We start from the raw sequence: 27517 nt of genomic DNA, 5'->3' as shown, positions 1-27517 counted from the left end.
CAGTTAATTTACTACTTAGCCTTCAACACCCACCCCAACCCTCCCTCCGGCTTCTCCGATGCTCACAGTGGAACCCAGATTTTGTTAGGGGCAGCAGGGTGCTTGGCCCACAGGGATGCATCTGGAGGGTCTGAGCCTTTCCTGACACCCACATCTCCCTTTGCTACGTTCTGACTTGGCCAGCCCTCTTTGCAGCTAGGGGTGGCCATAGGATTGTGTTTTAGCCAGTGAGATACATGAAGACATCTTCCAGGGGGCTGCTGGGAAAATTTTTTTTTCTTTTGATATTTCAAATTGTTAAATTGACATTTTGGCTGAGATACTAAGAAGTTAGCAATCAAACTCCAAAGAGTGGGGGTAGACTATGATGTAGATTTTCAAAGGCAGCTGAGAACCAGCTGGATGACTGGCCCATAGTGGGAAAGAAAAGGCTGGGAGAGTGGAGGAGAGAGAGGACTTGGGAGATGCCTTTGGGGAAGGCTGGGCTGTGATGTGGGACCCTCGGCAAGCGGGGCAGGGGGGAAGCTACACCCTCCCCTCGAGCCCAGGGAGCTTCAGCTTCAACAGGACCACTCTGAGAGCTTGCTTTGGGAGGAAATGAACTGGAGGTTGATGCGCACAGGCAACTGTGGCTTCTGGCTTGAGATGGTGGAGAGAGAGCCAGAGGCCCGAGCAATCTGCTGCTGTGTTGGGAAGTAGCTGCCCTCCCTCTAATGAGGGTCAAAGAGCTGTGGATCTCGGGGACTAGATGTGCCACTTGTGGTGGGAATGTGGGTCTGAGTGACATGGAATTACCAGTGACTTGCTCCTGGGGCTTGTCAGGACGTGGGCTGTGTGCATAATTCCCATGATCGGATGTGGGCCACATGAACGAACGAGCTGGGGTGCCTACCCAGAGAGTTGATGGGGCTGCAGCAGAAGGAAGTAGGAGGTAAACTTTCTAGGGGCTGAGAAGTGAGCAAGTGGCTTCTGATTCATTTGTTGGGGTCAAGGGAACCACATCTCTGGAGCTGGGGGTTGGGGTAAAGAGGTGGGGGAGTAGGGGTGGGGAAGGGAGGATCTTTAAGAGACTTTTCAGAGTGCCCATGACAAAATTCAACCTCTTCCAGATCCAGAGAGCATAAGGCCATCACATGAGACCATCAAGAAAGGACTTTCCATACCTCTTCCTTTCCTCTCTCCTTATGCTCTGACCTCAGCAGGCTGCAGTAGGCAAGGTGAGAGAGTAAAAGATGCTGACCACAACACTCTCTCAGAGATCAGGGGGTTGCCTGAGGCTGGCCCTGGCTATGGGAGATGGGAAGACTTAACTCTAGCTCAGGTTTTCAGATTTATTACCTGGGCTGGGCTTTTCTGAAGACTGAATCTGTTATTGAACCCAAGTTTGTGTGCCCAATGCACAGTGAGGCCAAACAAGCTGAGATGTTGGAGTTTGGAGCAGAGAAAGGTTTATTGCAAGGGCCAAGCAAGGAGAACTGGCTCAAAAAGCCTAAAGTCCTCGATGGGTTTCAGCAAAGTGTTTTAAAAGCAAATTTGGGGGAGGGCTGCAGGGTATGTGACTTTCTACTGACTGGTTGGTGGTGAGCTAACAGGGTGATGTTCCAGGAATGTCAGTCATCAGCTTTCTATCTAGTTCTGACCAGTCTGGGGTCCAAGTGCTTGCGCTCAGCATGTAGTCACCATCCTCCACTTGGGTGGGAGCCTTAGTTCCTGTAGAAGAACTCAAAGATTTGTATCAAATTGCTATTCATATCCCCCACCCTCCCCGAGGAGGAACCAGGACCCTGCCCCAAGGCTGCACTATTGTTTCTTTTTTTTTTATAGATTTTTTTTTGATGTGGACCATTTCCAAAGTCTTTATTGAATTCGTTACAACATTGCCTCTGTTTTATGTTTTGGTTCCCTGGCCACGAGGCATGTGGGATTCTAGCTCCCTGACCAGGGATCGAACCCGTACCCCCTGCATTGGAAGGCGAAGTCTCAACCACTGGACTGCCAGGGAAGTCCCTGCACTATTGTTTCTTGACTGCAGGAATTTGTTTCTGCATTCCCTCATTTTCCTAATTAGTAACTGTTTGAATCTGCTCTTTGGAACTCAGGGAACGTCTAGGAGGCTGAAGCCTTTTTCCTACAAGCAAGAAATGGGGGGGACTTCCCTGGTTCTCCAGTGGGTAAGACTCCACTCTCCCAATACAGGGGGCCCAGGTTCGATCCCTGGTCTGGGAACTAGATCCCGCAGGCATGCCGCAACTAAGCGTCCACATGCCGCAACTAAGAGTCCACATGCCATGCCACAACTAAAGATCCTACATGCTGCAACTAAGACCCCATGCAGCCAAAAAAAAAAAAAAAAAAAAAAGAAAGAAAAAAAGAAAGAAAGAAATGGGGAGCACAGAAAGGCTTTTATACCCAGGAGGGCCCCACAGATTCCTGCTCAGTTTCAAATCAAGACTGTTGAGGGCATGAGGGCAGGGGACAGAAGAGAAGAAATCTCTGTTGAATGTTGCTCCATTCCAGGTGTGGCCTCCATAGAGAGCTCAGGGCTCTCTCATATCTTACTCCTTTCCCCCCTCCAAATGGATCATGTGATGAGGGACAAGGCCATCTTATTGGACTTTAGGGCTCAAGGCTGAGCGTTCATTATAAAGAGCAAATCAGTTGAAGTGCTGAGCCTGTGGGGAAGGTTATTCTTTGGTTACCTTCTGTGGCAGATTAAATTATCCATCCCAAGTCCTCTTTTCCCTGTACTAGTATTGTACTTCCTCATTCTTGCACAGAGTGGGGAAACTCACCTCCCTTCTACTTGACCTTCAGCTTGGCCTTGTTACTTGCTTGGGCCAATAGCATGTTAGCAGAGATGATGCGAGCAAAGGCTGGACTTGCCTTGCTCTCTTGTGCTTCTTCCACTGAGGTGAGAAGAGCATGACCCAGGGAGCTGCTGGTTCCAGACTGATGAGAGAGAGATCTGTGGAGCAGATCCAAACTGGTCTGGAAGCCTGGAATCAATGAGGTCAGCTTATGCCAACCTACCCCAGCCAAGGCGCAGACATGGAAGGGTGATATAAATGCTTACTGCCCAAGAGATTCTGTAGGCAGCAAGAGTTGACTGAAACACAATCATTCTCTTGTTGATTACTTTGGTGAGACTGGAGTGGGGAGCTGAGCAGAGCTCACCTTTGAAGAGCTACATCCTTTCTCCTGCTTCACAAACCTTGCAGCTGTGGCCCCAGGTGGATGGTCTTGCCAATTCTCCTTACTGGCTGATTTTGGTCTTCCCTGGACCAGCCTTAATTTTTTTTTAAATTTATTTATTTATTTTTGGCTGCATTGAGTCTTCATTGCTGCATCCGGGCTTTCTCTAGTTTGCGGCGAGTGGGGGCTACTCTTCGTTGCGGTGTGCGGGCTTCTTATTGAGGTGGCTTCTCTTGTTGCAGAGCATGGGCTCTAGGTGCGTGGGCTTCAGTAGCTGTGGCACACGGCCTCTAGAGAGCAGGCTCAGTAGTTGTGGCGCACGGGCTTAGTTGCTCCGCGGCATGTGGGATCTTCCCGGACCAGGGCTCAAACCCATGTCCCGTGCATTGGCAGGCAGGTTCTTAACCAGTGCACCACGAGGGAAGTCCCTGGACCAGCCTTAATTATTGTGGGAGTGGTAAAGCTCCAAGGCCTGGGTGGTGGTAGTGGATTTAGGGGAAAGAGAGAAAAAGGCTCAGGGAGGATACCTGGGGTTGTTGTAACACAGCATCCTTCATCCTTCTTCTGCTAAAATGGTACCCTGTGTGCGTTGTCTCAGTGCTGATGGCTCAGGTGTGGTTGACTCCACCCTCTGTTTTGGAGCTGACCTTGATTCCTCTGCAGTTCCTCTCCTGGGTGCAGTGATGGGTTCAGAAAGACACAGGCACAGGGCTGATCAGGGCCAATGAGATGTAACCCCATTTTTCCTCACAATGGTGGGAGAGAGACAGGTGCTCTTCCCAAAGGCCTTGAATATAACGCAGGAATCTTGCATGATTAGAAAAGAGCATGATGAGAACAAGATCATCTTGGAGTTGTGGTGACCAGAGATCAGAGGGAGAGAAATATTGGGTCCTGGTGACAGTTGAATCAGACCATGTCTGAAGCCAGAACACTCTTGAACTTTTCCCTTAGGTGAGTCTACAAATTCCCATTTGTACTTAAGCAAGTTTGGGTGGGTATCTGCCATTTGTAATCAAAAATCTCAAATGATACAAGATTGCCACCCGCTTTGAGTTCTCTGTGGGCCAAATTATAACTCAGAGTTTGTTTACCTGGCCTTATTTTCTGGACATATACCCCTCTTAGGTGAGTGTATGTGTATACATGTGTATGTGTGTTTACTGTTGGACATGGTAGAAAAAAAGAATTTATATAAAAAGATATTGAGCCACATCTCTACAAATGACCCATGCGGACATAAAGAATGGACATGTGGACACAGAGGGGGAAGGGGAGGGTGGGATGAATTGGGAGATTAGGTTTGACATAAATACACTACCATGTGTAAAATAGATAGCTAGTGGGAACCTGCAGTACAGCACAGGGAGCTCAGCTCGGTGCTGTGTGATGACCTAGATGGGTAGGGTGTGAACGATGGGAGGGAGGTCCAAGAGGGAAGGGATATATGTATACATATAGCTGATTCACTTCATTGTACAGCAGAAACTAACACAACATTGTAAAGCAATTATACTCTAATAAAAAATATATATATATATTGAGCCGCTGACCAAATACCATCCCTTGAAAACTGTCTACACAAAGTACATACTTTACTTACATTATTTTATTCATTCATTCTTCATAACCACCCTCTATAGTAGGTATTTATTTTTTAGATTATGAAGTTTTCTTCTTTTCAAATCAAACAACTTTTTATTGAAGTGTAGTTGACTTACAACGTTGTGTTAGTTTCAGATGTACAGCAAAGTGGTTCAGTTTATATATATATATATATATATATATATTCTTTTTCAGATTCTTTTCCATTATAGGTTATTACAATATATTGAATATAGTTCCCTGTGCTACATGGTAGGTCCTTGTTGTTTATCTGTTTTACATATAGTAGTGTGTACCCGTTAATCCCAAACTCCTAATTCATCCCTCCCCCAACTCTTTCTCCTTTGGTGACCATAAGTTTGTTCTTTATGTTACAGTAGGTATTTTTTTTTTTATCAGTTAGGAATTATTTTGGCTACAGCTTACAGAAAACCTGACTAAATGTGGCTTAAACCATAAGGAGATTTGTTACCATATTTTATTAACTTGAAGATGCCATTGATTATGAAATGTATCATTAGTACACTACCTTCTTTGCATAAGAAAAAAAACACTATCAAACTATGAAGCAATTCTTTATTATCAAATCATTTGTGAGATGTGACTTGATTTTAGAGGTATTACATGTGAAAAAGAATGTGGATCTTAGAATTGGTGAAATATAGTATTACTTAACAAGAAATTGGAGTTAGATGGCCTCAGATTTGGTTTGGCAAAGAGTATCATCCAAGACTCAGGCTCCTTGTGTCTTTCTGCTCTGCCGTCTCAGCATGTGTCAGCTTAAAGTTGCAAGATTGCTACTGTAGCACCAAGCTTGGTGTTCTCTATCACACCAAGTTCAAAGGCAGAAAAAGAAGGAAGAGAACATGGGTGGGATGAGTGCTTCTTTCCTCACTCACTTCTCTCCTTTCATCAGAAAGCCCTCAGCATGTTGACTCTTATACATCATGGGCAAGACCCACACACAGCCAGGCTGGTTTCAAGGGAGACAAAAAAAGTAGGTAACTGACTTTTCAGTCTTACAGTGGGAGGTGGGCAAGGGACTTCAGAAATGGCCGTCCATGTCACAGGGTTTTTGTTCCCATTTTATAGATAAGGAAATTAAGGCTCAAAGAACCTTAGTTATGTATCCTTAGTTATCCACCCAAGTACACATACTTAAAAATTGGTCAACCCTAGATTTGAAGCCAGTGTTGAGTGATCCAAAGTCCATGTTCTTTTCCTTGTACCATGAATCATCTGTATGTTAAAGACCCACAGTGAGAAACTTCAAACACAGAGAAGATAAATAATAAGGTATGTATTTGAATGCAAACACTGTACAACCCGACTATCAGTGGATAAAAGAGATAAGGGTTTACTGTTCTTGGGTAACAAGCAGCCCAGAGATTGGCAGCCTAGGGAAAGGCAGCCACTCAAGGATTTCATTAAGATTCTAGGCTCCCTCATTCCCCTCCTTTAACTTCCTTATTGTGTAGCTCTGTCTTTATGGTCACAGCATGACTGCTGCATCTTAGGACATCACATCTAGCTTTCCTTACTGATGATTCCCTCTTAAATCTCATTGATCAGAATGAGGTCACAGGGCTACTCCTAGTTACAAAGGAAACTAGGAAATGTATATTTAGCTGGGCACATTGTCATCCTGGATAAAACTGTGACTCTGTTAGGAAGAAAGAAGAAGAGAGAACTTGGGTAGCGTTTGTCATAAGTACTGTGTGTGTACTTGGCCAGTACAGTTGGCTTTCCTTTATTCATGCAGGTGGTACAAACCTCCACTTGGGGCTTAGGCATGGATGTATGATTTACTTTGGCCAATGAAATAAATACGAGCAGAAGTGACACATACCACTTTCTAGTGGAAGCTTTAAGAGTTGGTGCGTGATTCCCCATCATTTTCCATCGATGTGGTGACTGTAAAAGCATATGTCAAGAAGCCTCCAGTTGCCTGGGTTCCTGAGGAACTATGAGGAACAGAGCTCTCTTGCCAACTTATGATGGATATAAAGCAAGAGAGAGAAATAGGCCTTTGTTTAGTTAAGACACTGATATTTTCACGAGGTTTGCTATTGCTATGTAATCTAGCCTATCCTGACACAGGTAAGCAATCAGCAGTGTCCATCATTTAGTCCTCAGGCAATATAATGATAGGATCAGCAAGAAACCAACACCCTGGCCTGAACTGGCACAAACAATGTCCCAGTTTCCCCAGAGCAAGGGCTGTTTTAGTGGCCTCATAAAAAGAATTGAGTCCATAGGTTCTCAGGCATGAGGGATGCTTGCCTATCTGGAGCAGCCATTGATGCCACATCTGAGCCCACTGACTCAGCCACCCTCCCACCAGCTAGCTCTTCAGCAGTGTCTCTATCTCTTTGTCAAGTCTTAGAAATAGATGTGGTGAGAATCTGCCATGTATACCTGCTTCCCTCATAGAATAACAGAAACCATGTTCCCTCTTCCATCAGATGCACTCTGTCCTAGTCAACGGGGGCTGGGTGGGTGTGGGATGCAGATTAGGTCAATCAGATGCTCTTAATCTGAAACCTGAATCTTGAGTGGAATAATCCAGATGAATTGGAAACTGATTGGAATTTATTCTCCTGCCTGCTAAAGAGATCTTCTATTAGGTTCTGCTATCTAGTCCTCAGAGCCTCACTTAGTACAGTTCTTTCTGGGCTCCCTGAAAGCATTGCACATCACCCAGAGATTATGGACCTGGAGCTGGAGGCAGTCACTGATTGAGAATCTAGGTCCCCTGTGGTCTTCTGTTGCAGTGGATATGAGTAGAGTTTTGGTGGCATATGGTAAAATTGCATTCATTATCTTAAGCAAGAATATTTTAACAAGTATGTTTATGGGAGGAAGGATAGGAGTGGATGTCGGGTGGCCAAAGGTGCAGGTTGCAATGGATATTTGGTGTTTTTGCCTGTCCAGAATCCATTCTTGCTTCTTCTGGTGACAAAATCCATGTGTTCTCCTCTGTTCTCAGACCTCTATTCTTAGGGTCGGCTGACTTATCCTTGACTCTAGAGCTTGATCCAGACCTGGCCAGTCAGAACATTGCATTCCTTAGACCATGGTGATGAGTGAAGAGCTGGGCAGTGACTCATGTTAGTTTATTATGACTCCTTAGAATTTAAGGGGAACTGTTGAGAGTGATAATAACAATAATACCTATTACAATAATTTAACATTATTCTCAACTCCTAAAACTCTTTTCCATGGACTTAGAGCTGTGAGGATCTAACCCAGGAGCTGCTGAGTTAACAACGTATGGAAAGTCCAGCTAAAAGAGATGAAGAGGTGCCAGGTTCTTTTTTTTTTTTTAATAAATTTATTTATTTATTTTTGGCTGCATTGGGTCTTTGTTGCTGCTCACAGGCTTTCTCTAGTTGCAGCAAGTGGGGCGTACTCTTTGTTGTGGTGCACAGGCTTTTCATTGTGGTGGCTTCTCTTGTTTTGGAGCATGGGCTCTAGGCACGCGGGCTTCAGTAGTTATGGCATGTGGGCTCAGTAGCTGTGGCTTGCGGGCTCTAGAGTGCAGGCTCAGTAGTTGTGGCACTTGAGGCTTAGTTGCTCCGCGGCATATGGGATCTTTCCGGACCAGGGCTGGAACCCATGTCCCCTGCATTGGCAGGCGGATTCTTAAACACTGTGCCACCAGGGAAGCTCCAAGGTGCCAGGCTCTGCTGACATCATTTAAGCCTCTGGATTCAGCCAAACCTGATTTTGGACTCTTGCATTACAAGAGCCTAAGAAAAGTCCTTTGGTGCTTCACCCAATTTGAGTTGGGTTTTTGCCTCTCAAAGTCCAAAGCGTACACTGGCTAATACACTTCTTTTTAAAAAAATATATTTCATATTTTATTTATTTATTTATTTATTGGCTGCATTGTGTCTTCATTGCTGCGCGCGGGTGTCTCATTTTGGTGGCTTTTGTTGTTGTAGAGCATGGGCTCTAGGTGTGTGGGCTTCCGTAGTTGTGGCGCACAGGCTCTAGAGCACAGGCTCAGTGCAGGCTCAGTAGTTGTGGCACACGGGCTTAGTTGCTGCGCAGCACGTGGGATCTTCCCGGACCAGGGCTTGAACCCATGTCCCCTGCATGGCAGGCAGATTCTTAACCACTGTGCCACCAGGGAAGCCCTGGCTAATATACTTCTATGTAGAAGTACAATACATCAGTGGTGGCACCTGCTATGCCCACAGCCCTAACAGAGGGGACAGCTAGTAGGTGGACATGTTTTAGACCATGTGGCCATTGGATGGGAGAGGGCCACATGGTCTAAAGTGCTGAGTTCATCGGCTGGGCAGGACTTGTGAGCTTTTCTTTGGCATTAAAGATCACATATGTCTATCAGATTCCTCTTGTTTGAACTGGGAAGTTGGAAAGATGGCAGGAGCAAGGCAGCTAGCTGCAGAGGAAGACACAAGAAGGATGCATTAAGAGATGCCACCAGGAGGAGCTGGGGCCTTGGTGATTCAAGGTGTCCAAGCAGCAGAAATTCTGCATCAGTAGAGGGCTCTAGTTGGTAGAAAGAGTGGAAAAGAGGAAAGTCAAGAGGTTAGATGGTGCACTTAGCTCCAGGAAGGAAGCAATGCAGTAATGGATATTTCTGGATCTGTCTTGCTTGTTCCTGAGGACTCCCATGTCCCCTGCATTGGCAGGCGGATTCTTAACCACTGCGCCACCAGGGAAGTCCCCACGAGTGAGTTTCTTTCTCAAGACTCCTAGAGAAATTCTTTATTGTATGTCATTGGCGCTAAGTGGGACACATACCTATTGTCCTGAACAACCTCTGCGGCCAGGGTAATGTGATGCAGTGATTGGCTTAGGCCTCGTCATATGCTCTTCCTCCTGAGACCCACCCAAAGCACATGGGCATGGAGGAGAGGAGAGGGTGAGTAATTTGTAGCATACAGGTTGAACTGCTGGAAGAGAAACTTCAAGTGAGATTGGCTTAAGCAAGATAGGAGTTTCTTTCTCTCTTACCTGTGTGTAGGTAAGCAGCCTGGGAGCCCAGGCTTTTTCCTATCTTGTTGCTTCACTAGCCTTAGGTATTAGGTATCTGTGTGGTATGAGATGTTTCACTGTCTCTACCACCCAGCCAGTAGGAACAGAAAAGAGAAAGAGGAGGGCTCACCCCTTCTGGTTACAGGCATTGCCTCTCCGCACTTCAGTCCTACTGGTCAGTTACTTGGCCAAACATTGCTTTCAGGAAGATAATGAAATATTGTCTTTTTTCCCCCCTGGGTTTCCATGTCCCCAGATAGAAGAAGGAGATCATGACCATTAGGGGCCAGTTAGCAGTCTCATTACCAGTCTGTCCCTTTGGCCAACCAAATGTCTGTGTGCTCCATTCTCCCAAAGCTTCAAATGTCCTCTCCCCGGGGAAGACAACCCCAAAGTTCCATCCAGTGCCTGTACCCAGCTCCCAGCCTAGGATCTGGGCATGGACAGCCTGCAGTGTGGGGTCTGGATGTAGTTCTTTGTGGTGCAGTGCCCTCTAAACACATACACAAGTTAGCTGCCTCATCACAGCCAATATACAACAGTTCATTAGAACAGTATAACATAGTAGGAACCCCTGTCCAGAAGAAGGGAAAATGGAAACCCCTGCAACCACTGGTTGGCTTCTGTCATCAAATCTTGGTGGGCAGAAATTGCAAAGAATCCCAGGGTGTGGAGCAAATTCCTTGGATGAAGGTCCTCTCTCCAGGACTGTTCCTTTGGGCCCTGGTGCTCCCCACTTTGTTCACTCTCTTCTGTGGCCACATCTGAAGTGGGCATCGAAGGTGCACCCCTCTTGGGGCTGCATAGTTTTTCAGCCCACTTCCTGCTGGTGTGGGTTTCGTGACTTGGGGTTCGTTGCTTTGAGTCAACAATGCAGGCTGTTGCTGGCCGGGCTTGTGGTTTTTTTGGGAAACACATGTCCCTCAAAATCTTAGCTTTGGGCATGTAAGAGAATTTAAAACTCTGGTCTTTTATTTATGAGCCTATATGATATACCTGTTCACCACCCTCTCAACTTGAGACCAGTGAAAACATTCAGCTTGGATTGGAAGGCAATATCCTCCATCTGGTCTTTGCCAGTGAGCTGGCTGTCACTGTCACACTGAGAAGCTTTCACTGAAAGTACTTGAGAAAGACAGGGGTCCATAGTCTTGCCTCTGGCCAATACCACTTCTTCAGAAACGACTCCTATATCTGCCTCAGTTTGCGCTATAGAAGCAGTAGGATTTTTCAACCTGAAAGACTTTTCAGTTTAGGTTGTAGCCAATAGGCAAAGAGAGCTTCTCCTAGCACACCAACCCCCATCTCTGCCTGCATGCTGCCACCTCTATCCAGATTCTTCTGGCTCATGTAGGACTTTGTTGAGAGGGGCAAGAAGCAGCCCGCAAACCTCAACATCCTGAAATTTTCAACCATTTCCCTAGAGCTACAGATGACTTTCCAAGGCACTGTTAGGAATCAGTTTATCAACTGCTTCAGTGTGGCATAACATGGGTTTCCAGCTTTCCAGCCTGCAATAGTATGTATTTAGAACATATTTTAAGTTTCGTTACCTGCGGCACTTCCCTTCCAGGTCAAAATTGTTGTTAATTAATAGATAGGCTTTCCTTCTGCAAGACAGCCCCCACCCCAAAGAGTGGCTCAGATAGGCTAGAGGTTAATTTCTCTTTCATGTGATACTCGGTCGTAAATAGTCCAGGACTGATAGACCATGCACAGTGTTGGGATTTAGGCCCCTTCTAACTTGCTGCTCTGACATCCCTAGGGCTCTGCCCTCATTTGAATGGTACAGACTGGCTTAATGCCATGACTTCATCCCATCAAGTGAGATGGGAAAGGGCGAGGCACATTCTTTTTTTTTTTAATATTTATTTATTTGGTTGCACCGGCTTAGTCGCGGCAGGCGGGCTCCTTAGTTGTGGCATGCGAACTCTTAGTTGTGGCATGCATGTGGGATGTAGTTCCCTGACCAGGGATCGAACCTGGGCCCCCTGCATTGGGAGCACAGAGTCTTAACCACTGCGCCACCAGGGAAGTCCCAAGGCACATTCTTTCTGAAGGACACAACCTAGAAATGGCACTCATCACTTCTGCTAACATCTCACTGGACACAACCTAGGCCCTTGGCAGGCCTCGCAGCACCATGCCTGGGAAATGTGGCTTTTATTCTGGGTAGTCATGTTCTTGGCTAGAGGAGTTCTATTACTATAGAAAGGGAGAATAAATATTGGGGGATGACCAGCAATCTCGGTCTGGGGGTGATCCTCCAAATGAAATGGGGGGATGGATTGCGGGGAGCAAAAAGCAACAGAGGTCTATTTATAGGCTCTCTCCTCGTGTGCCCCAGCCCCTTCCGCCTCCTTTAATCACCATGATCTAATTGTCTGTCTGTGTGTCTGTCATTGCTGTCCCTGAATCTCCCATCACAGAGGCCTTGAGGACTGGCACTTATTAGGGACTCGGTAAAATGCTTGTGGACTAAACTGAGGTGGTAATAGGTATTCCTGGGTAAACTACCTTTCAACCCTTCCTCCCTCCCTCGTTTCCTTCCTTCCTTTGTTCCTTCAGCGAGCATCTATTAGATGCCAGGTCCCAGGGAGTCTTCTCTCTCCAGGAGGTTCTTTTCACTCATGGATCTTATGGCTAGAAGAGTCTCTCACACTCTAGGGATATTTTTGTCTGAAAAATAAGCATATACCTTTCAACTTAGTCAGAGCTCTCTCTTCCTTAGGCAATGACACATTGACACCTTTGAACTTTCAGCGTCTCCTTTTCTGAGACTCCCAGAGTTGCTGCCCCAGTGGTCACTGTTGAGCTAGCTCAGTGTCACTTCCCCTTTAGTCTGGCAACAGCATCTTGCATCTTCATCACCTTCTGTGACCCTGGAGGGGCTGTCAGTCATAGCACAATGTCCCCACCATCCCAGGAGTAGCACACGACACAGGCTGGCCAATCGAAGAGCTCCCTCCCCTTGGCCCAGGATTGTCAAGCAGGGTAAGATTTGATTTGTGGATCCAGAGACATGAGGATGTAGATTTGGGGCTGCCAGCAACCCTTGTTTCCCAAGAGGAGAGAGCCCAGGTAAGAATGACTCTAACCCAGAGGGGATCAGAGGGAAGGAGTGTGAGAGACAGAGCCTTTGAATTTTGCAATGCTTGAAGCTAGATTCAGGAAGTTCTCTTCTTTGCCTAAACATTAGCCCTTTTACTCAGAGTTCAGTTCTGATCAAGGATTGGTTAATAAGCAAGTTAATTAACTCAGAGACATATGGGGAGCAATCTGATTCAGAATTTGTCTAGATTGTTATGACTTTCTTCTTATGCTTTTTCAAATTGCCTTTCCCACACTTAACTGGCAGCAGTTTTGATGACTCGCTTTCCAGAGCATTTAACCCAGTTTTCACAGGAGCAAAACTTTCTTTTCATATTCATATTCCATGGGTTCATGTGCTATTTAATTACCTTGCATAATGATAACACATATGGTTGGAATAAGTAAGTTTGGATACAAACTCAACTGACCCTTGGTAAGCCAGCAACTCAGCTGGGCGAGCAGGGGTGCCCAGCTAGCTAAAGTGTGTCCTCCTGGCTACCAGCATCCAGAAGGCTTTGTTCACCATCTTTACTGAAGGAATGGGGACCTTGACTCATTCCACAAGTTGGTTAAGCGGAGACGGGTCAAAAGCACCTTTTATTTATTTATTTATTTATTTATTTATTCATTCATTCATTCTTATCTTTTGGCCACACCACCCGGCATGTGGGATCTTAGTTCCCCGACCAGGGATTGAACCCACACCCCCTGCATTGGAAGTGCAGAGTGTTAACCACTGGACCTCCAAGGAAGTCTCAAAAGCACCTTTTAAAGTTTAACTCTCTAATTCTCTCGTAACTGTGAGTCTTAACTAAAACTTGTTTTTCTTTGATGAAGATTCTTTCTTTATGATTTCTGGTTCCAAACTTGCGTGGCCCCCAATATTTCTTGGTGATCTTCTATGGCATTTCTTTGGCCAGTAGTCTCTTCCACTTTCTGCAACAACTATTTCAAACCTCCTCCTCCCTCCTTGCCCCTCCAACCTTTCCATCTTCCCCTGTCTGTCTCAGCACGAGATCTTGTGTTTTATTACACAGAGAAAACAGAACCATCAGACAAGAAAACAGAGATCAACAAACTTCCATTTCCAAACCTAGCGCCTAGGTATTACCCCATCATTTTTCTTGCCCTCTGGTTACACAGAGAAATCGCCTGACTCCTGTTTACCGCGTTCAGGATCCCACTGGGGACCTTACACCAGCAGTGATTCCCACTCTTTCCTGTTCTTCATGCACTCCCTCTCTATGGGCCCGTCTCTCCACTGTCAAATATACTCAGTTTGGGGGCTTCCCTGGTGGCGCAGTGGTTGAGAGTCCGCCTGCCGATGCAGGGGACACGGGTTTATGCCCCGGTCCGGGAAGATCCCACATGCCATGGAGCGGCTGGGCCCGTGAGCCATGGCTGCTGAGCCTGCGCATCTGAAGCCTGCGCGTCCAGAGCCTGCGCTCCGCAACGGGAGAGGCCACAACAGTGAGAGGCCCTTCTACCGCAAAAAAAAAAAAAAAAAAAAAAAAAAAAAAAAAAAAAAAAACTCAGTTTGTTACAAGGTGCAGTGATCTGTCTGTGTCTGGCCACCCAGTCTCCATTCCTCCTTCTGGGGAAAATGCCTTGTGTGTGCGGTCCTGGTGGGTCCAGTGTGATGCTCCTAGAGATGCCTTCGGCCAGGTATTCCTCTCACCATCCAAGGACAGAGGGCATGTGGCCTTAGCTCAGTCAAATGAGCTCCTGCTTCCCTGGTTCTTTAAATCTCAAGTTGAGAGGCATACGGAAGACAAACAACTGAAATCCTTCCTTCCAGATGGTGGGGTGGCCCTTGCTGCTGGGGTCTGCACTCACCTGGCTCCTGTCTTGAGGAACCAAGGCCAGCTCTCTTGCATTAGCTTCCATCTGGGCTCTCTGCAATCTTCCAACAAGTTCCTTTTTTGCTTAACTTAACCAGTGTCCTTTTCTGTTTCTTGAAACCAAGGAAAACCACTACATGATGCATCATATTAAAAAGCAAACCAGGACTTCCCTGGTGGTGAAGTGATTAAGAATCCGCCTGCCAATGCAGGGGACACGGGTTCAAGCCCTGGTCCAGGAAGATCCCACATGCTGCGGAGCAACTAAGCCTGTGCATCACAACTACTGAGCCTGCGCTCTAGAGCCCACGAGCCACAACTACTGAGCCCATGTACCACAACTACTGAAGCCCACGCGCCTAGAGCCCGTGCTCCGCAACAAGAGAAGCCACCACAATGAGAAGCCCACACACTGCAATGAAAAGTAGCCTCTGCTTGCTGCCACTAGAGAAAGCCCATGCTCAACGAAGACCCAACACAGCCAAAAAAAAGCGAACCAAGAAACAGCACCAACACCAAAAAAATCTCTTTCTTGATCCCACACCCCTTTCCAAGTGACACCTTTTTTTCCTTTCCCCTTTACGGCCATCCTTAAAAGAGTTGCCTTCACAAGCACTGTCTTCCATTTTCCCCCTTGACTCCAGTGGCTCTTGCTCCATTACCTCGTTGAAGCTGCTTGTTCTAGGCGCCCGGGGTCAGAGCAATGTCCCGGTTTCCCTCTTTCCTTTTTGGCTGCTCCTTCTCAGTCCTTTGCCACCTGGTTACTCACAGGTGGGTCCTAGGTCCTCTTCTCCACACTCTCCCTGAAGACCTATCCACTCCTGTGACTTCAGAGACCCCTGTGCCCATGATGCCCAGACCTCCTGGGGAAGCCCAACCCCCAGTCCTGTATGTGCCACTCGCCTCTCCACCTGCTGTCTCACCCATCCCAGCATGCCCCCACTGAACTCCTGAGCCCACCATACCTGCTTCTCTTCTGTCAGGGTCTGAGTCTCAGGAAATGGCACTTAGCCCATGAGGTCCTAAGTCAAGCGCCTCCTCTCTCTACCAAAGCAATCAACAAACTCCACTCCCATCCCCACCCCATGCAGTCCTAGCTTGTATCTCCAGAACAAAGGAGGAGCTTGATAAATATTTGATCAAATGACTGATAGCAGCAAGAAGACTCTACAGAACACTTAAGCTCTCTATTTCCTATAGTCCTGTGAGGTAAGAATAAGTATTCTGCAGATGAGGAAATTGATGCCCAGAGAGAGGGATGGTTTAGCTTGGGTGTGAGACCACAGAACCAGTGAATATGCGGGGGTGTTGGGATTGTCATTCCTGTCTGACTCTCCATCCTGGGCTCTCTGCCGGCAGCCACTGCAGCCAGGAGAGTTCCCATGACCAGCCACAAATGGAAGAAGAGGACCAGTGGGACAAGGGGCCAAGGCCAGGGTGATGTTCAGAGACCCTAACGGCAGGTCCAGTCAGGCTGCATCTGCGGGCATCCAGCATGGCAGACATCAGCTGACACCCACCTCCGAGCAGGGATCCTTGAAACACTTGCAGTGAGGTTCTCAGGGGGCTCTCTGATGCTCAGGGAGCTGGGAGCCCCAGGTCTGAGTCCCGGATCTGGCACCAACTCTCAGTATATCCCCACATAGCTCATCCCTTCCTGGAACTCTGTTGACTTCCCTAAAAAGGAAATAAGAGTAAGATTCATGAGATGTTGGAGGAGGGGCCCTAATTCCTGGGCAGGGGCAGGAGTGGGTGGTGGTCTCAGCAAACAAATCCCCAACATGCCCCCTTTGGCCATATACCCCTGCCAGGCTGTGTATGGTGAGGAGGCCAGCCATCTGCTAGACCCTGGGAAAGAGACCCCACTGGAAAGGGGTGTTTAGGACAGTCTGAGTCTTCCTGAGCAGAACCCCACCCTCTTCACCAGTGAGTGAGATCCCAACTTGAAGCTGTAACTGGAAGGGTGGGGTGGGTGGGCAGAGAAGGTAAAACCAATGCTTCCAGGCCCTAAGTGGCAGGATCTCAGGCTGGGGGGAGTAGACAGTGATGCCCGTCATTAAAATCTGGGCAGAGAAGCGTGAGGGCATGACCCACAGGGTCAAATGCTGTGTGTGACATGGTGGTAGAGTCGGCTCTCTGTAACCATGGGTTCCACACGTGTGGAGTCAATCAACCACAGATGGCAAACTTAATACACGATCAGCAGTCGGTTGAATCCAAGGATGTGGAACCTGCAGATATAGAGGGCCGACTATAGCACTTGACCATCTGAGGATTTTGATATCTGCGGTGGGGCCTGGAACAAATACCCCGCGGATACTGAGGGAATGACTGTTTATCTGTTGTGTACTTTGGTCTATGAGACAAACTGATGAGGGGCAGCTCAGAGCTACAGAGAGGAGTACTAAGGCTGGGAGGGGTCTCACATGCAGAGAACACACCAAGGCATTGGGTGGGGGCAGCTGGGTGTGAGGTCCAAGCCACACCTGCTGCATAGTGCTGCACGCCCCCTCCTCTGGACTAGGTGCCAGGCTAGGGGCTACGGAAAGTGAATGGTGCGGGCTCCTGCCTGGGCTTCCCACTCTCCAATGGCTGGGGAACATTCTGCAGGTCCCCTCTTGATGCTAGGTGGAGGCACAGGGCTGGTGGAGACTGGAGAAGTGAGGCTGGGGCCTGAGGTCTTCCCAAACTGGAAGAGCAGTAGAGATGGTATTGCCTCTTCCACCACTGAACCAGAGGGGTGCAGACCCCTCAGCAAAGGGCTGGGCAAGCAAATCAGTGGTCCCTGAAGCTGGGATCAACAGAGGAGAGTCGACACTGGGGCTCAATTCTCAGAGCCCAGAGATAGGACAAGATTCTCTTACAAGGGGCCCTGGGGGTGGGGCGGAGGGTGGTAGGATCTCGAGGGTGGAAGGGGTCAGGATTAGTCTGGGCTGGTGGACGCCTGATGGGAGTCTGTGTGTAAGGAGCCGGTGGTTGTCAGAGATTGGGGGATATTGAGCTAACTGAGCTCACAGGCCCCCATCCTAGTAGGGCAGGATCAGGATTTCCCAGGGCCTGGACTGGTTCCTGGCATCGTAGGGTGGGGAGAGAGTGAGACAGGGCGTTTTGGGACTGCAGAGAGCAGCAGGAAGGGGTGCGAGCTTGGGCGGAGTCGGCTCATTCCCACATGGTCAATGCGCAAGCCAGCTGTCGGGGTCCCTGGGAGCGGGCTGAAGATTGAATGCCAGGGTTTGGGTTGGCTTGGGGGCAAAGGTGGAGACAGGGACATGGGCGAGGAAAGGGATGAGGAAAGGTGTGGGAGAATACGGGCTTTGGGGCCAGAACTGGGGAAGCAACACTGGGCATGGAATCTAGGAGGTTTAGGTTGTGAAGGCCGGGTGGAGGGCTCTGGGGACAAGACCTGGGTCTTGGAGGGGCCGTGAAGGCGGAGTGCATAGGACAAAGGTCGGTCTTGGGGTCTGCGAGAGTGAATCTGAGAGGATCGGACTCTGGGGTCCAGGGCTTGGAGAATGAACGTCCGCAGGGCGGGGATGAAGAGGGACCCGACCGAGTATCCCAGGGGACAGGTCCTAGCGCTGGGGTTCTCGAGGGCAGGGTGGGAAGTCCGTGACTTGTGAAGGGCGGGGCCAGGGTGACCAAGAACACGGTGCTGTGAGAAAGGGGGTCTCCAGAGCGGCTGTAGACCTCTGTGCAGGGCGTGGTGACCGAGGGGAACAAGGACCGAGGCGGTGGAGCTAGGAAGACTTGGGCTGGGGAGCTGGGTTGGGGGCTGGAGGATTGTGGGGAGCCGAGCCTATGAGACTTGGGACGGCGGGGTCGGGTCGGGAAGATGGGTGTCTTGGGTGGGGGGTCGTTGGACAGGCCTGTAAAACTGGAGATCATGGTGGGGCGGGGCCGAAAAGACGGGACAGTGGGACGTGCCGCGAGCAGGGGGTCAGGAAGGAGGACTGGGGGCTCGCGGGGCAGAGTAGGGGAGGGTTCGTGCGGCTGTAGGATGTGGGGACAGTACGGGGAGCAGAGAGACCGTGGGGGCGGGGCCGGGGGCGGGGCCGGGACGCCGACGTGGGCGGTGGAGCGCCGGGGCGGGCCCAGGTGAGCAGGGCTGCCGCCCCCTTCGTTCCGTCTGCCCCGTCTCCCCACCCCAGGCCCCATTCACCCCTCGGCGCCTCCCCGGCGCTGGCTCCGCGGGCCGGGCGGACCGCGGCTGGCGGCGTCTTCGGCTCAGGCCAGGTCCGGCTCGGCTCCATCTTGGGCCGCTGCGCCGGGCACCTGTGGCGGCCACAGGAGCAGCGCTTCCGCCGGCCTGCGCGGCCCTGGGCGGGCGAGAGGGTGAGAGGCCAGCTCCGTTCTCGCCAGTGTTAGGGCGAAGGAGGGTGGGATGGGCGGCGCCTCCCCTTCCTGCGCCCCGGAACCCCACTCCTCACCTCTCCCTGCACTCGGACCCTCCGCATCCCGGCCCCTGCCCAGTGCTCAGCGCCCCCCATGGCCTCATCCCTCCTCTCTCTGGTCTCATTGTCTTTCCTATCCCCTCTTCCACGTCTCCTCTGCCCATCCTCCCATTTCTCAATACTCTGCCCAGGACCCCGTCTCATGCTGCCTCCACCCCTGTTCCTATGGTTTCTTCCCCTCCCCTTCCTCCTCCCTTTTCCATCCCCACCGCCCATCCCACCCTCCTCCCACTGCCCCCAGCCCCAGACCTCCCTTCCCTCTCTCATTCCTCCTGCCCTCCATCCCTACCCCTTTGGCCCACAGCCCCGTGTTCCTTCAGTCACTGTCTTTGCTGCTGGGAAGGTCTGTAGCCTAGTTTGGGGGATCGCGTTGAGGACCTTCTCCCTGAGTCCCGGTGGGCTTTGTGTGGGAGGGTCAGGGCAGGGACCCTTGCCCCTGGGGGAGAGTGTGTGGTGTGGTGTGTTCGGGCCTCTGGCTCTACAGCCTGTACGTTTGTTGTGCAGTGTGCAGCTGTGTGGATGCTGTTTCCTGCAGGCTCACACAGCAAGCGGGCCTGTATGTCGGCCTCTGGTGTGTCCACGGCTGCGGCGTGGGCCTATGCTGGTTCATGGGTGCCCGTGGCCACGCAGGTAGGGACAAACCAGCCACCTGGGCTGCTTCGGGTTTGGGGCAGCTGGGCCTGGAGGCTGACCTTCTCCATCCCAGGTTCCTCCTGGGAAGTATGGGCAAATCTGGGGCTGGTGGGGCCTAGGCTTCTCTGTGGTGAGCAGAGCTGGGTCCTGGGGCCTCTGCCCCACTGTTACCCCAGAACCCTTTCCTGCATAGCTTGTGACCTGGGCATCTTGTTCTTAAGGCTCTGTGATGGGTACGTTTTGTCCCTCTAAACACTTCTCAGTAGCTCAGGAATGCTCCCTACTGCATTCCCCCACTTTGGCCCTCAACAGTCTGGTCCCATCAGTCCCTCTTTTGCTGCTGGGATGGATCAGACCACCTGCTGGAGGTTGCCACATCCTCACTATGCAGTGAAGGATTTGGGTGGTGTGTATCCCTCCCTGGTCCCTGAGTGGTAAGATCCACATCTCAACATATGAGCAGTTTCTCCTCCTGACCACATAGCTTTGCTTTTTCCTGTCTTGGTTTTGCTGGAAGCAGAAGTCATCATCCAAATGCCTGTCCCTTAAAAGAGAAGGCCGAAATGGATGCCACAGGTGTCGTCTGCAATGGGGCCTGCTTGCACTGGCCTTGGTAATCCCCCTGGGCTCATCCCCAGAGGCCTTGGGCTCCTCTGCTAGGGCGACACAGCAGGAGTTGGAACCTCTGACCAGGTCAACCTAGCATTCTCTTTGGTTGGGCCACTCTGGAAGTTTTTGCAGAACTGGAGTTTTTTACTCAAAACGATAGTGGTTGAATGCTGCGTGTGAGGCTGGTTGCTCCTCCACTTGCTGACAAGCAGAACTGAGGCAACAGGAGAGTGCTGCCTTGGCCACAGGGAACTGGCCACAGTGCAAATTTGACTGGCATCAAATGGGGCAGGAGAGAGAACATTAAACTGTCATCTGAAGAACACTAGGGGTCTTGGATGCCTCTGTGCCTGTGCTTTAACTTGTGCTAAAACATCTCCCCAGGGTCTCTTTTTTGCATGAAACCAGAGCCTTTTCCATGATTTTTAAGGCAGATGGACATGCCATTTGGGGCACTTAGAATGCAGACTCCAAACTTGTGTGTGTCCGTATGCATGCAGGTATGAGCGTGTGCATGGGCATCCTTCAAAGTTGAGGTTTAAAATAGACTTGGAAACAGTGTGATGATGGAGACATTGGGAACAGTTGGTAACTAGGCCCTAGGATGGGGTGAGGGTAGGAAAGATTAAGAAGCGAGACCAGGCTAACCTATAGGGTGTCTCGATGGCTTCCTAAAAGCCATCTTTCTGCTCCCCCCCACCCCCCAGTACTCGTCCTGTGATACCTTGAGCACAAGTCACTCCTGATGGGAGGAAGAAAGATAAGATTATTAACAATCACTGTTCCAGGCAGTCCGTATGCCATCACGTGCAGTCTTCACAACAGCCCTGCAGGGTGGGGATTTATTTCCGATTTGCAGATTGGGGTAACTGAGGCTCAAAGTGGTTAGGGGTCCACCTGAGTGCACATATGTAGGAAGGGGAAGAGCCTGGATTGGAAGCAGACCCCTTGCCCCACCTGCTTGCACTTGGCTCCAAGGTTCATTTGGTCAGCTCCATTGCTTCTGGAGAGGCCCCTCTTCTTGGTGGTATGCTATGTGGGAAACCTCCTTTCCCTGGCATAACTCGAGTAACTTCCCTTGAAACCCTTTCCTCGTTCAGGCTGGGAAGGCCAGCTAGGGTTCAGCTGTGGGTTCTTTGACATTTCTGAGCTGCTCCAGGTCTCAGTTTTGTCACCTGCCATTTGTGGAGGTAGGCTGAGGCAGGGAACCAACAGAAATATAACCTCCTCCCCCCACCCCCGGTGTCTTTGTGGTCACTGTTCTCTCACTGGGTGATGACCAACCCTGGACACTAGACAGCCATCTGGTGAGGCAGGCACAGCGGGACCCTTGTCACTGATGGCTTCTCACCAGCTCCTGGTGGAGTCTGAGGGTATCCCCAGCCTTGTCCCACCCTTTCCTTAGGATGGCCAGGGCCTGGCCTGGCTTCTTAAGGACCTATTTGTGAGGAGGGTCCAGGGTAGGTGAGGCTTAGCCAGAAGCTGTGTAGGCTGTCCAGATAGGGCTTCCTTGGCATACTTGGTCTTGGGGCTCTGTGGCTGTCTGCCTGCCAGGGGCTATCTGTGACCACAGCCTTCCCACGCAGCAGGCACTCCTCCTGCCCTCTTGACTCTGGGCAGCCTATGAAGCTGCTAAGAAGCAGGTCGGGCGGGATGGACATCCAGGCTTTGTTCCGACTCATTCACTTGTTCCACTGGCATGTTGTGGGCCCCACTGGGAGTGCCAGACGCTGCGCCGGGTTCTGGGACTCCAGGTGAGCCATGACAACAGTAAATAAAAAGGAACGACAGTGGAGACTGACGGTGTCTGGGATGGAGGTCTGCACGGTGCTCAGAGGGAGCACAGAGACCCTCAGACACTCTTGGGTTTAATTCCTGGCTTAACCACTTACCAGCCGTGTGTCCTTGAGCAAGTCACTAAACCTCTCTCATACGTCTCAGATGACATATGTCATGAGGTTGCTTGGACTGTTAAATGAGACAGTGCTGGAAAGGAGATGGCACGTGCCTGGCAAACAGTGGGCGATTGGTCACCAGGAGCTGTTTTTCTTATTATCATCACTGTGATTGTTACTGGCTTTGTTGCCCTTCTCTGTTTATGTGTCCATCTTAGAACTCCTTGAGGGCTGGGCCTGGGCCACAGTCCTCTCTTGCCTACTCATCCTTTTCCTGACTCTTCCGGGGACCAGTCTGGCTTCAGCCCCAAGGAGCAGCCAGGACAGGATACTCCTGCCTAGGCTGGGACCATGTCTATAGCTGCACAGTCCAGTATGGTCATCATTTAACCATAGGTGGCCCTTTAAATTTCACTTACTTAAATTTCAGTAAAATAAGATTTCAGTTTCTCAGTCGCACTAGCCACAGGTCAAGTGCTCAGCTCACGTGTGACCAGCGCCTACTGCATTGGATGGCACAGAGCAGCATCTTTCCATCATTGCCGGAAGTCGTGCTGAACTGGGCTTCATAGCAAGCCTGGAGCTCTCAGGGGACAGCTGCCCTAGAAACATCCTCACCATTGGCTCGAACAGCCACCAGCCATCTCCTGAGCTCTGGGACAGCGAGAGGTTTGTAATATACAGAAACTGAGTTCCCGAGAGCCCTTCCCACATTCCCTTTCAAGTGGCCTTGCTCACCTGGTCAGGGTGGTTGGTTTCTTGACAGTTCTTATCAGCCCAGGCTGGGAAGGCAGGACTGGGATTGCCCAAACTGCAGCTGTTACCTGCTATCCCTGCCGTGTTCCTCCAGCTGGTCCTGCCTGGCTGGGAGTCTCAGAGTAATGCTTCTAATTCACAGCTTTGGCCGGGGCCAGGCTGGCCCAGATGCCCTGACCCCACTCCCTCCCCTTGGGGCCCTGCCCCGCCCCTAGCCTGCTGCCCCCTTGTTGTGCTCTGAACATATGCCTCCTGCTTTCTGCTTACCCTGTTCCTTGTTCCTTCCCCCTGGGCACCATCTCCCTCCTCTCTCTCCAGGCCTGACCTGCATGGCTGGTCCTCCAGGAAGTTCTGATCCATCACGCAAAGTGAGCTCTCCTCCCTTGGAAATGACCTCCCTCAGACCCCGTTCTTGGCACTCAGCCCTTTCCCCTATGGGTTTACTCTTGTATTCGCTTGTTCTCTCCATCAGACACACGGCAGACACTCTCTGAGTGCCAGCCACGTGTTAGGACAGACAGTGGGGAACAGGCCACAGGCTTTGACAGCTTCAGGCTGGTGGGAGGCCCACAGTTGGCCAGGCTTTTCTATCCAGACGGTGCTCAGCCAGAGATGGAGCCAGTCCCGTTGGGGAAAGCTTCCCCGGGAGGAGACACTAAGGTTGAAGGGGCCGGTGCTGACTCTGGGCTGCAGACGGGCCAGCGGGCAGGTCTGGAGGAGTCTGTATGGCTAGAGGAAGGGCCAGGAATGGCAGGGAGGGAATGGGGCAGGAAGGGTGTGGGTGTCTGATTGGTGGTACAGGTATCCCCTGCTTTTCAAAAGTTCACTTTATGTCACTTCACTTGTATGAGAGACCTACCTTAATTAGTACATGTTTTCAATAAAGGAAAGAAATCCGAAGAGGATCTTACAAGAAAAGGTAGTTGCTTCTTTGCTTTACGCCATTTGGGTTTACGAACGGTTCCATAGGAGTGCTGTACTTTCGGATAGTGGGGGAGGCCTGTACTGGACCCCATTCTCGGGGGGCACAGCTGATCTAAACTAGTTCCATGTTGCCCAGTTCCAAGAGCCTGGCATGCAGTAGGTGCTCAGGAGATGGCTGTGGGAGGAACGAACAAATGCCGAGTGAGTCCTGTGCATAGAGGGCTGGTACGGGGGCCTCTTCCTACCCTCGGAGCCTGTGATGGAAGCCAGGAAAGCCCTTCCCCTTCATGGCAGCCAAGACCGATCCCCAGAGGCATGACAGCTCAGTCAGGCTATGCCAGAGGAGATGGGGAGGGAGCATGGGAGAACCCAGGGTGGGTCTCAGTGTGCCCTGTATTCATTTCTTGCTTGTCCCATGAAACTTCTCTGAGCCCCCTCCCCACACCGTGTACCAAGGAGGCTCTAGTCCAGGTGAAAGAGATACTGACAGTTGTGGGAGGAACCTGGCTAGTATTCACCAGTTGAGCTTTACTGGTTATTAAAATACTGCAATGCTTCTGTGCTAAGACCTATTGTCCCCAGCAGGCTTGGCCTCTCCCCTGGCTCCCCCCTTCCCCATAACCCAGCAGTAAAGAGTCAACAGCTGGGTGGTCTCTACGACCTTACCCTAGGGCTCCTTCTGATCGCTCGGTTCTGGTTTTTAGATATTTGAAGTGTCACCCCTGTGTATAATGTGTGGTGACCTTGATTTGAAGTGTCTGGTCTTCTGTCATCGTTTTGCTTGTGGCTTTGACTGGTCAGGCAGGCTGGGACTGAAGCTGTCCCCGCAGTGTGCCTTGCACCCTGTGGGCCCCCAGCAGAGTCCAGCGGAAGTGCTGCACCCAACTCAACGCCGCTCCCTCCCTCTCTCTCTCCTGCAGGCAGCCATGAGATCCAGCCGCCCTGAGCGGGGTGCCCAGGAACCCCTCAGTCCCTGCCCTCAGCCCCTGTCCTGGAGCTCCTCCAGCCTGCTGGGCAAAGGCCGGGGTCAGAGGCCGGAGCTCCATAAGAGCGCCAGCAGCACCGTATGGCGGGCCCAGCCGGGCGAGGCCAGCACGGGTGCCCAGGTCCTGGAGGAGGAAGGGCGCCAGGCTGAGAGTGAGGAACAGGCACGGGCCTCCAGCCCCCGGCCACAGCCCAGGGCCGTGGGTCACTGGCGGAGCAGCACTGTGGGCAACGTGTCTACCGTGGGCGGTGGTGACCTGTGCTGCCTGCGGGACCCCAGCACCGCCGCTGTGCAGAGAAGCCACTTGGACCTGGTCTGCAGCACCCTGACCTGGGGCCACAGCAGTGCCCGAAAGGCCAGCCTCAGCTGCTCGGCCCTGGGCAGTTCGCCTGTCCATAGAGCTCAGCTGCAGCCCAGCAGCACTTCTGGCCAGGGTGGCCAAGCCCCCGCAGGCCTGGAAAGGGACCTGGCTCTGGAGGATGAGACTTCAAACTCAGCCTGGACACTGGAGGAGAGTCAGGTGTGGGTGCCGCCACCTGACCTGGGGGGCACAGTGACCCACAGCAGCAGCCTCAAAGCCACTGGGCAGTCGGCCACCACCTCCTGCCATGCTCTGCCCCCAGCGGCCCTACTCTGTGGCGTGAGGGAGGTGGGGGCCAGCAGCTGCTGCCATGGCTTGCCTGCCCCAGGGATCCTGGCCTTTCCTAAACTAGTGGCATCAGTGAGTGAATCTGGGCTGCAGGCTCAGCATGGGGTGAAATTCCAGTGTAGGTTGCCTGCGGGGCTTCCTGGGCATGCCCACTGCTGTGCCTACCCTTGGGGTCCCACCGGGTTAACTATGGAGGCTGGCGCCAGGACCAAGGATATGTGGACCATGACCTCAGCAAGTGACTTGGCCCCCATCTTGGCATCACCTCTGTCAGCCCAGGATGCCGGTGTGCAAGCAGCCCCCAAGGCAGTCTGCAAAGCTGTGGCCACCAGCCCGCCTCTGGAGGCCCCTGTGGCCCTGCACACATTCCCGGAGGTAACTCTGGGGTCCAGCCTGGAGGAGGTGCCATCCCCTGTGCGGGACGTGCGATGGGATGCTGAGGGTATGACATGGGAGGTGTATGGAGCTGCAGTGGACCCTGAGGTACTCGGCCTGGCCATCCAGAAGCACCTGGAGATGCAGTTTGAGCAGCTGCAGCGGGCCCCTGCCAGCGAGAACAGCCTGTCTGCAGAGGGCCGGAGGGGGCCACTTCGAGCTGTTATGCAGTCCCTACAGTGCCCCAGCTGCTGCGGCTGCTCCAGTGCAGCCCCTGAGTAAGGAGCTGCAGTCCCAGGAGCTGCCCTGGGCCCATGGACTCAGCCCCAGGGACAGTAGGGGCCCTGTACCCTTTGGACCCACTGGCACCCTTGGACGTATCTCTGTTCTCGGCTGTCTGCAGACCACAGGACTGCAGCCTGGGGGCTTACTGCCCCCTGCAGCTGGGCTAGTTTTTAAGGGCTTGATTTCCAAGCGCCACATCTGCACATCCGGCTCTGAACTCTGGTACAGTTTCAACACCGTGCATAAGGGAGATCCTGACTTTTCTGTCAAAACCCTCGACCTTCTGTTCAGTCTCTCCTCAGAACTCTGCCCTGATTTCCCCAGGCCTCTTGACGGCTTTATTTTCACAGCAGGGCTGAGATACAACGAGTTCCTGCCATGAGACGTGGGGCCCCAAGTGGCAAGGACTGGCTGAGTCTTTAGGGGAGGGAATTGACATTGTGGAGGCCTCCCACGTGCCACAGCCTGTACTCATCCCCTTACTTTGTGGAGTCTTTACCTCTTCACTCTGTTTTATAGACGCAACCACAGACATTGGCATGGCTGTAACTGCCATGCCCTGGGTTGGACAGCTCGAGGTGATGGGATGAGAGCAGAGCTGAGGCTGGCTGAAGCCTGTAGTGTTTTCCTGCAGCATGTGGCTGGCAGCGCAGGGCAGTTGTGAACAACAAGAATTTATTGAGCCCATGTTCCATGCCAGGTTCTGTGAATTCCTTGGGAAAGAAGCCGCCCGTGCCCTTGCTGAGCTCACAGTGTGTAGCATGGGGGGCTCTGAGCATTACAGAGGACTGCAGGGTACTTCTAAGAGCCAGCCTCCCAGTAGGTCATCGTGTCAGGCGCTGGCCTCAGGAGGGAGAGAGCAGGTGGCCACCTGTCCCAAAATATGTTGCAGTGCCTGAAATTGTACCATTTTCACCTTGCTCCTTTGGCTTAAGGACTTATTCTCAGCTGGTGCAGTTCTTCAAAGGAGGGAGGGCAGGAATGGGTGGGAAAAGGGAAGGAGCCTGGGGTGGGGTCTCCCACCTAGTGGGAAATGGCGGGAGCTGTGAGGCCATGGGAGTCAGGGGACCATGGGGGTGGGGAGCTCAGGACACTGGCCTGACTTCATTGACAAAGGAGCTCTCAAGACCTGCGGAGGATAAGGGTGAGTTTGTGTCCTTGTCCTGGGGCTTAGTGTTGGGGATTCCAAGCCCCTGGGACAGAATCCACCAGCG

General features: G+C 51.3%; 1 protein-coding gene across 2 annotated transcripts in view; it reads left to right on the top strand.

The window, feature by feature from the left end:
- The window catches only part of GPRIN2 (G protein regulated inducer of neurite outgrowth 2), a gene marked incomplete at both ends in the record, with an annotated part of 38299 nt that extends 11999 nt beyond the window's left edge, over positions 1-26300 (top strand). The window contains 2 exons of one of the 2 annotated variants that reach the window (XM_081242668.1): positions 24463-24480; positions 24930-26300. In XM_081242668.1, the coding sequence (XP_081098794.1) occupies positions 24936-26300 (1365 nt within the window). Of the gene's footprint in view, positions 1-24462; positions 24481-24929 lie in introns of those variants that run through there. The other variant, XM_081242667.1, reaches the window with a different exon arrangement.
- Between the last annotated feature and the right edge of the window lie 1217 nt (positions 26301-27517).

Source organism: Mesoplodon bidens (assembly GCF_964165515.1).
Source record: "Mesoplodon bidens genome assembly, chromosome: 1".
Taxonomy (NCBI): Eukaryota; Metazoa; Chordata; class Mammalia; order Artiodactyla; family Ziphiidae; genus Mesoplodon; species Mesoplodon bidens.
Note: the sequence above shows the minus strand (reverse complement) of the source record. Positions and strands in the feature narration are given on the sequence as shown.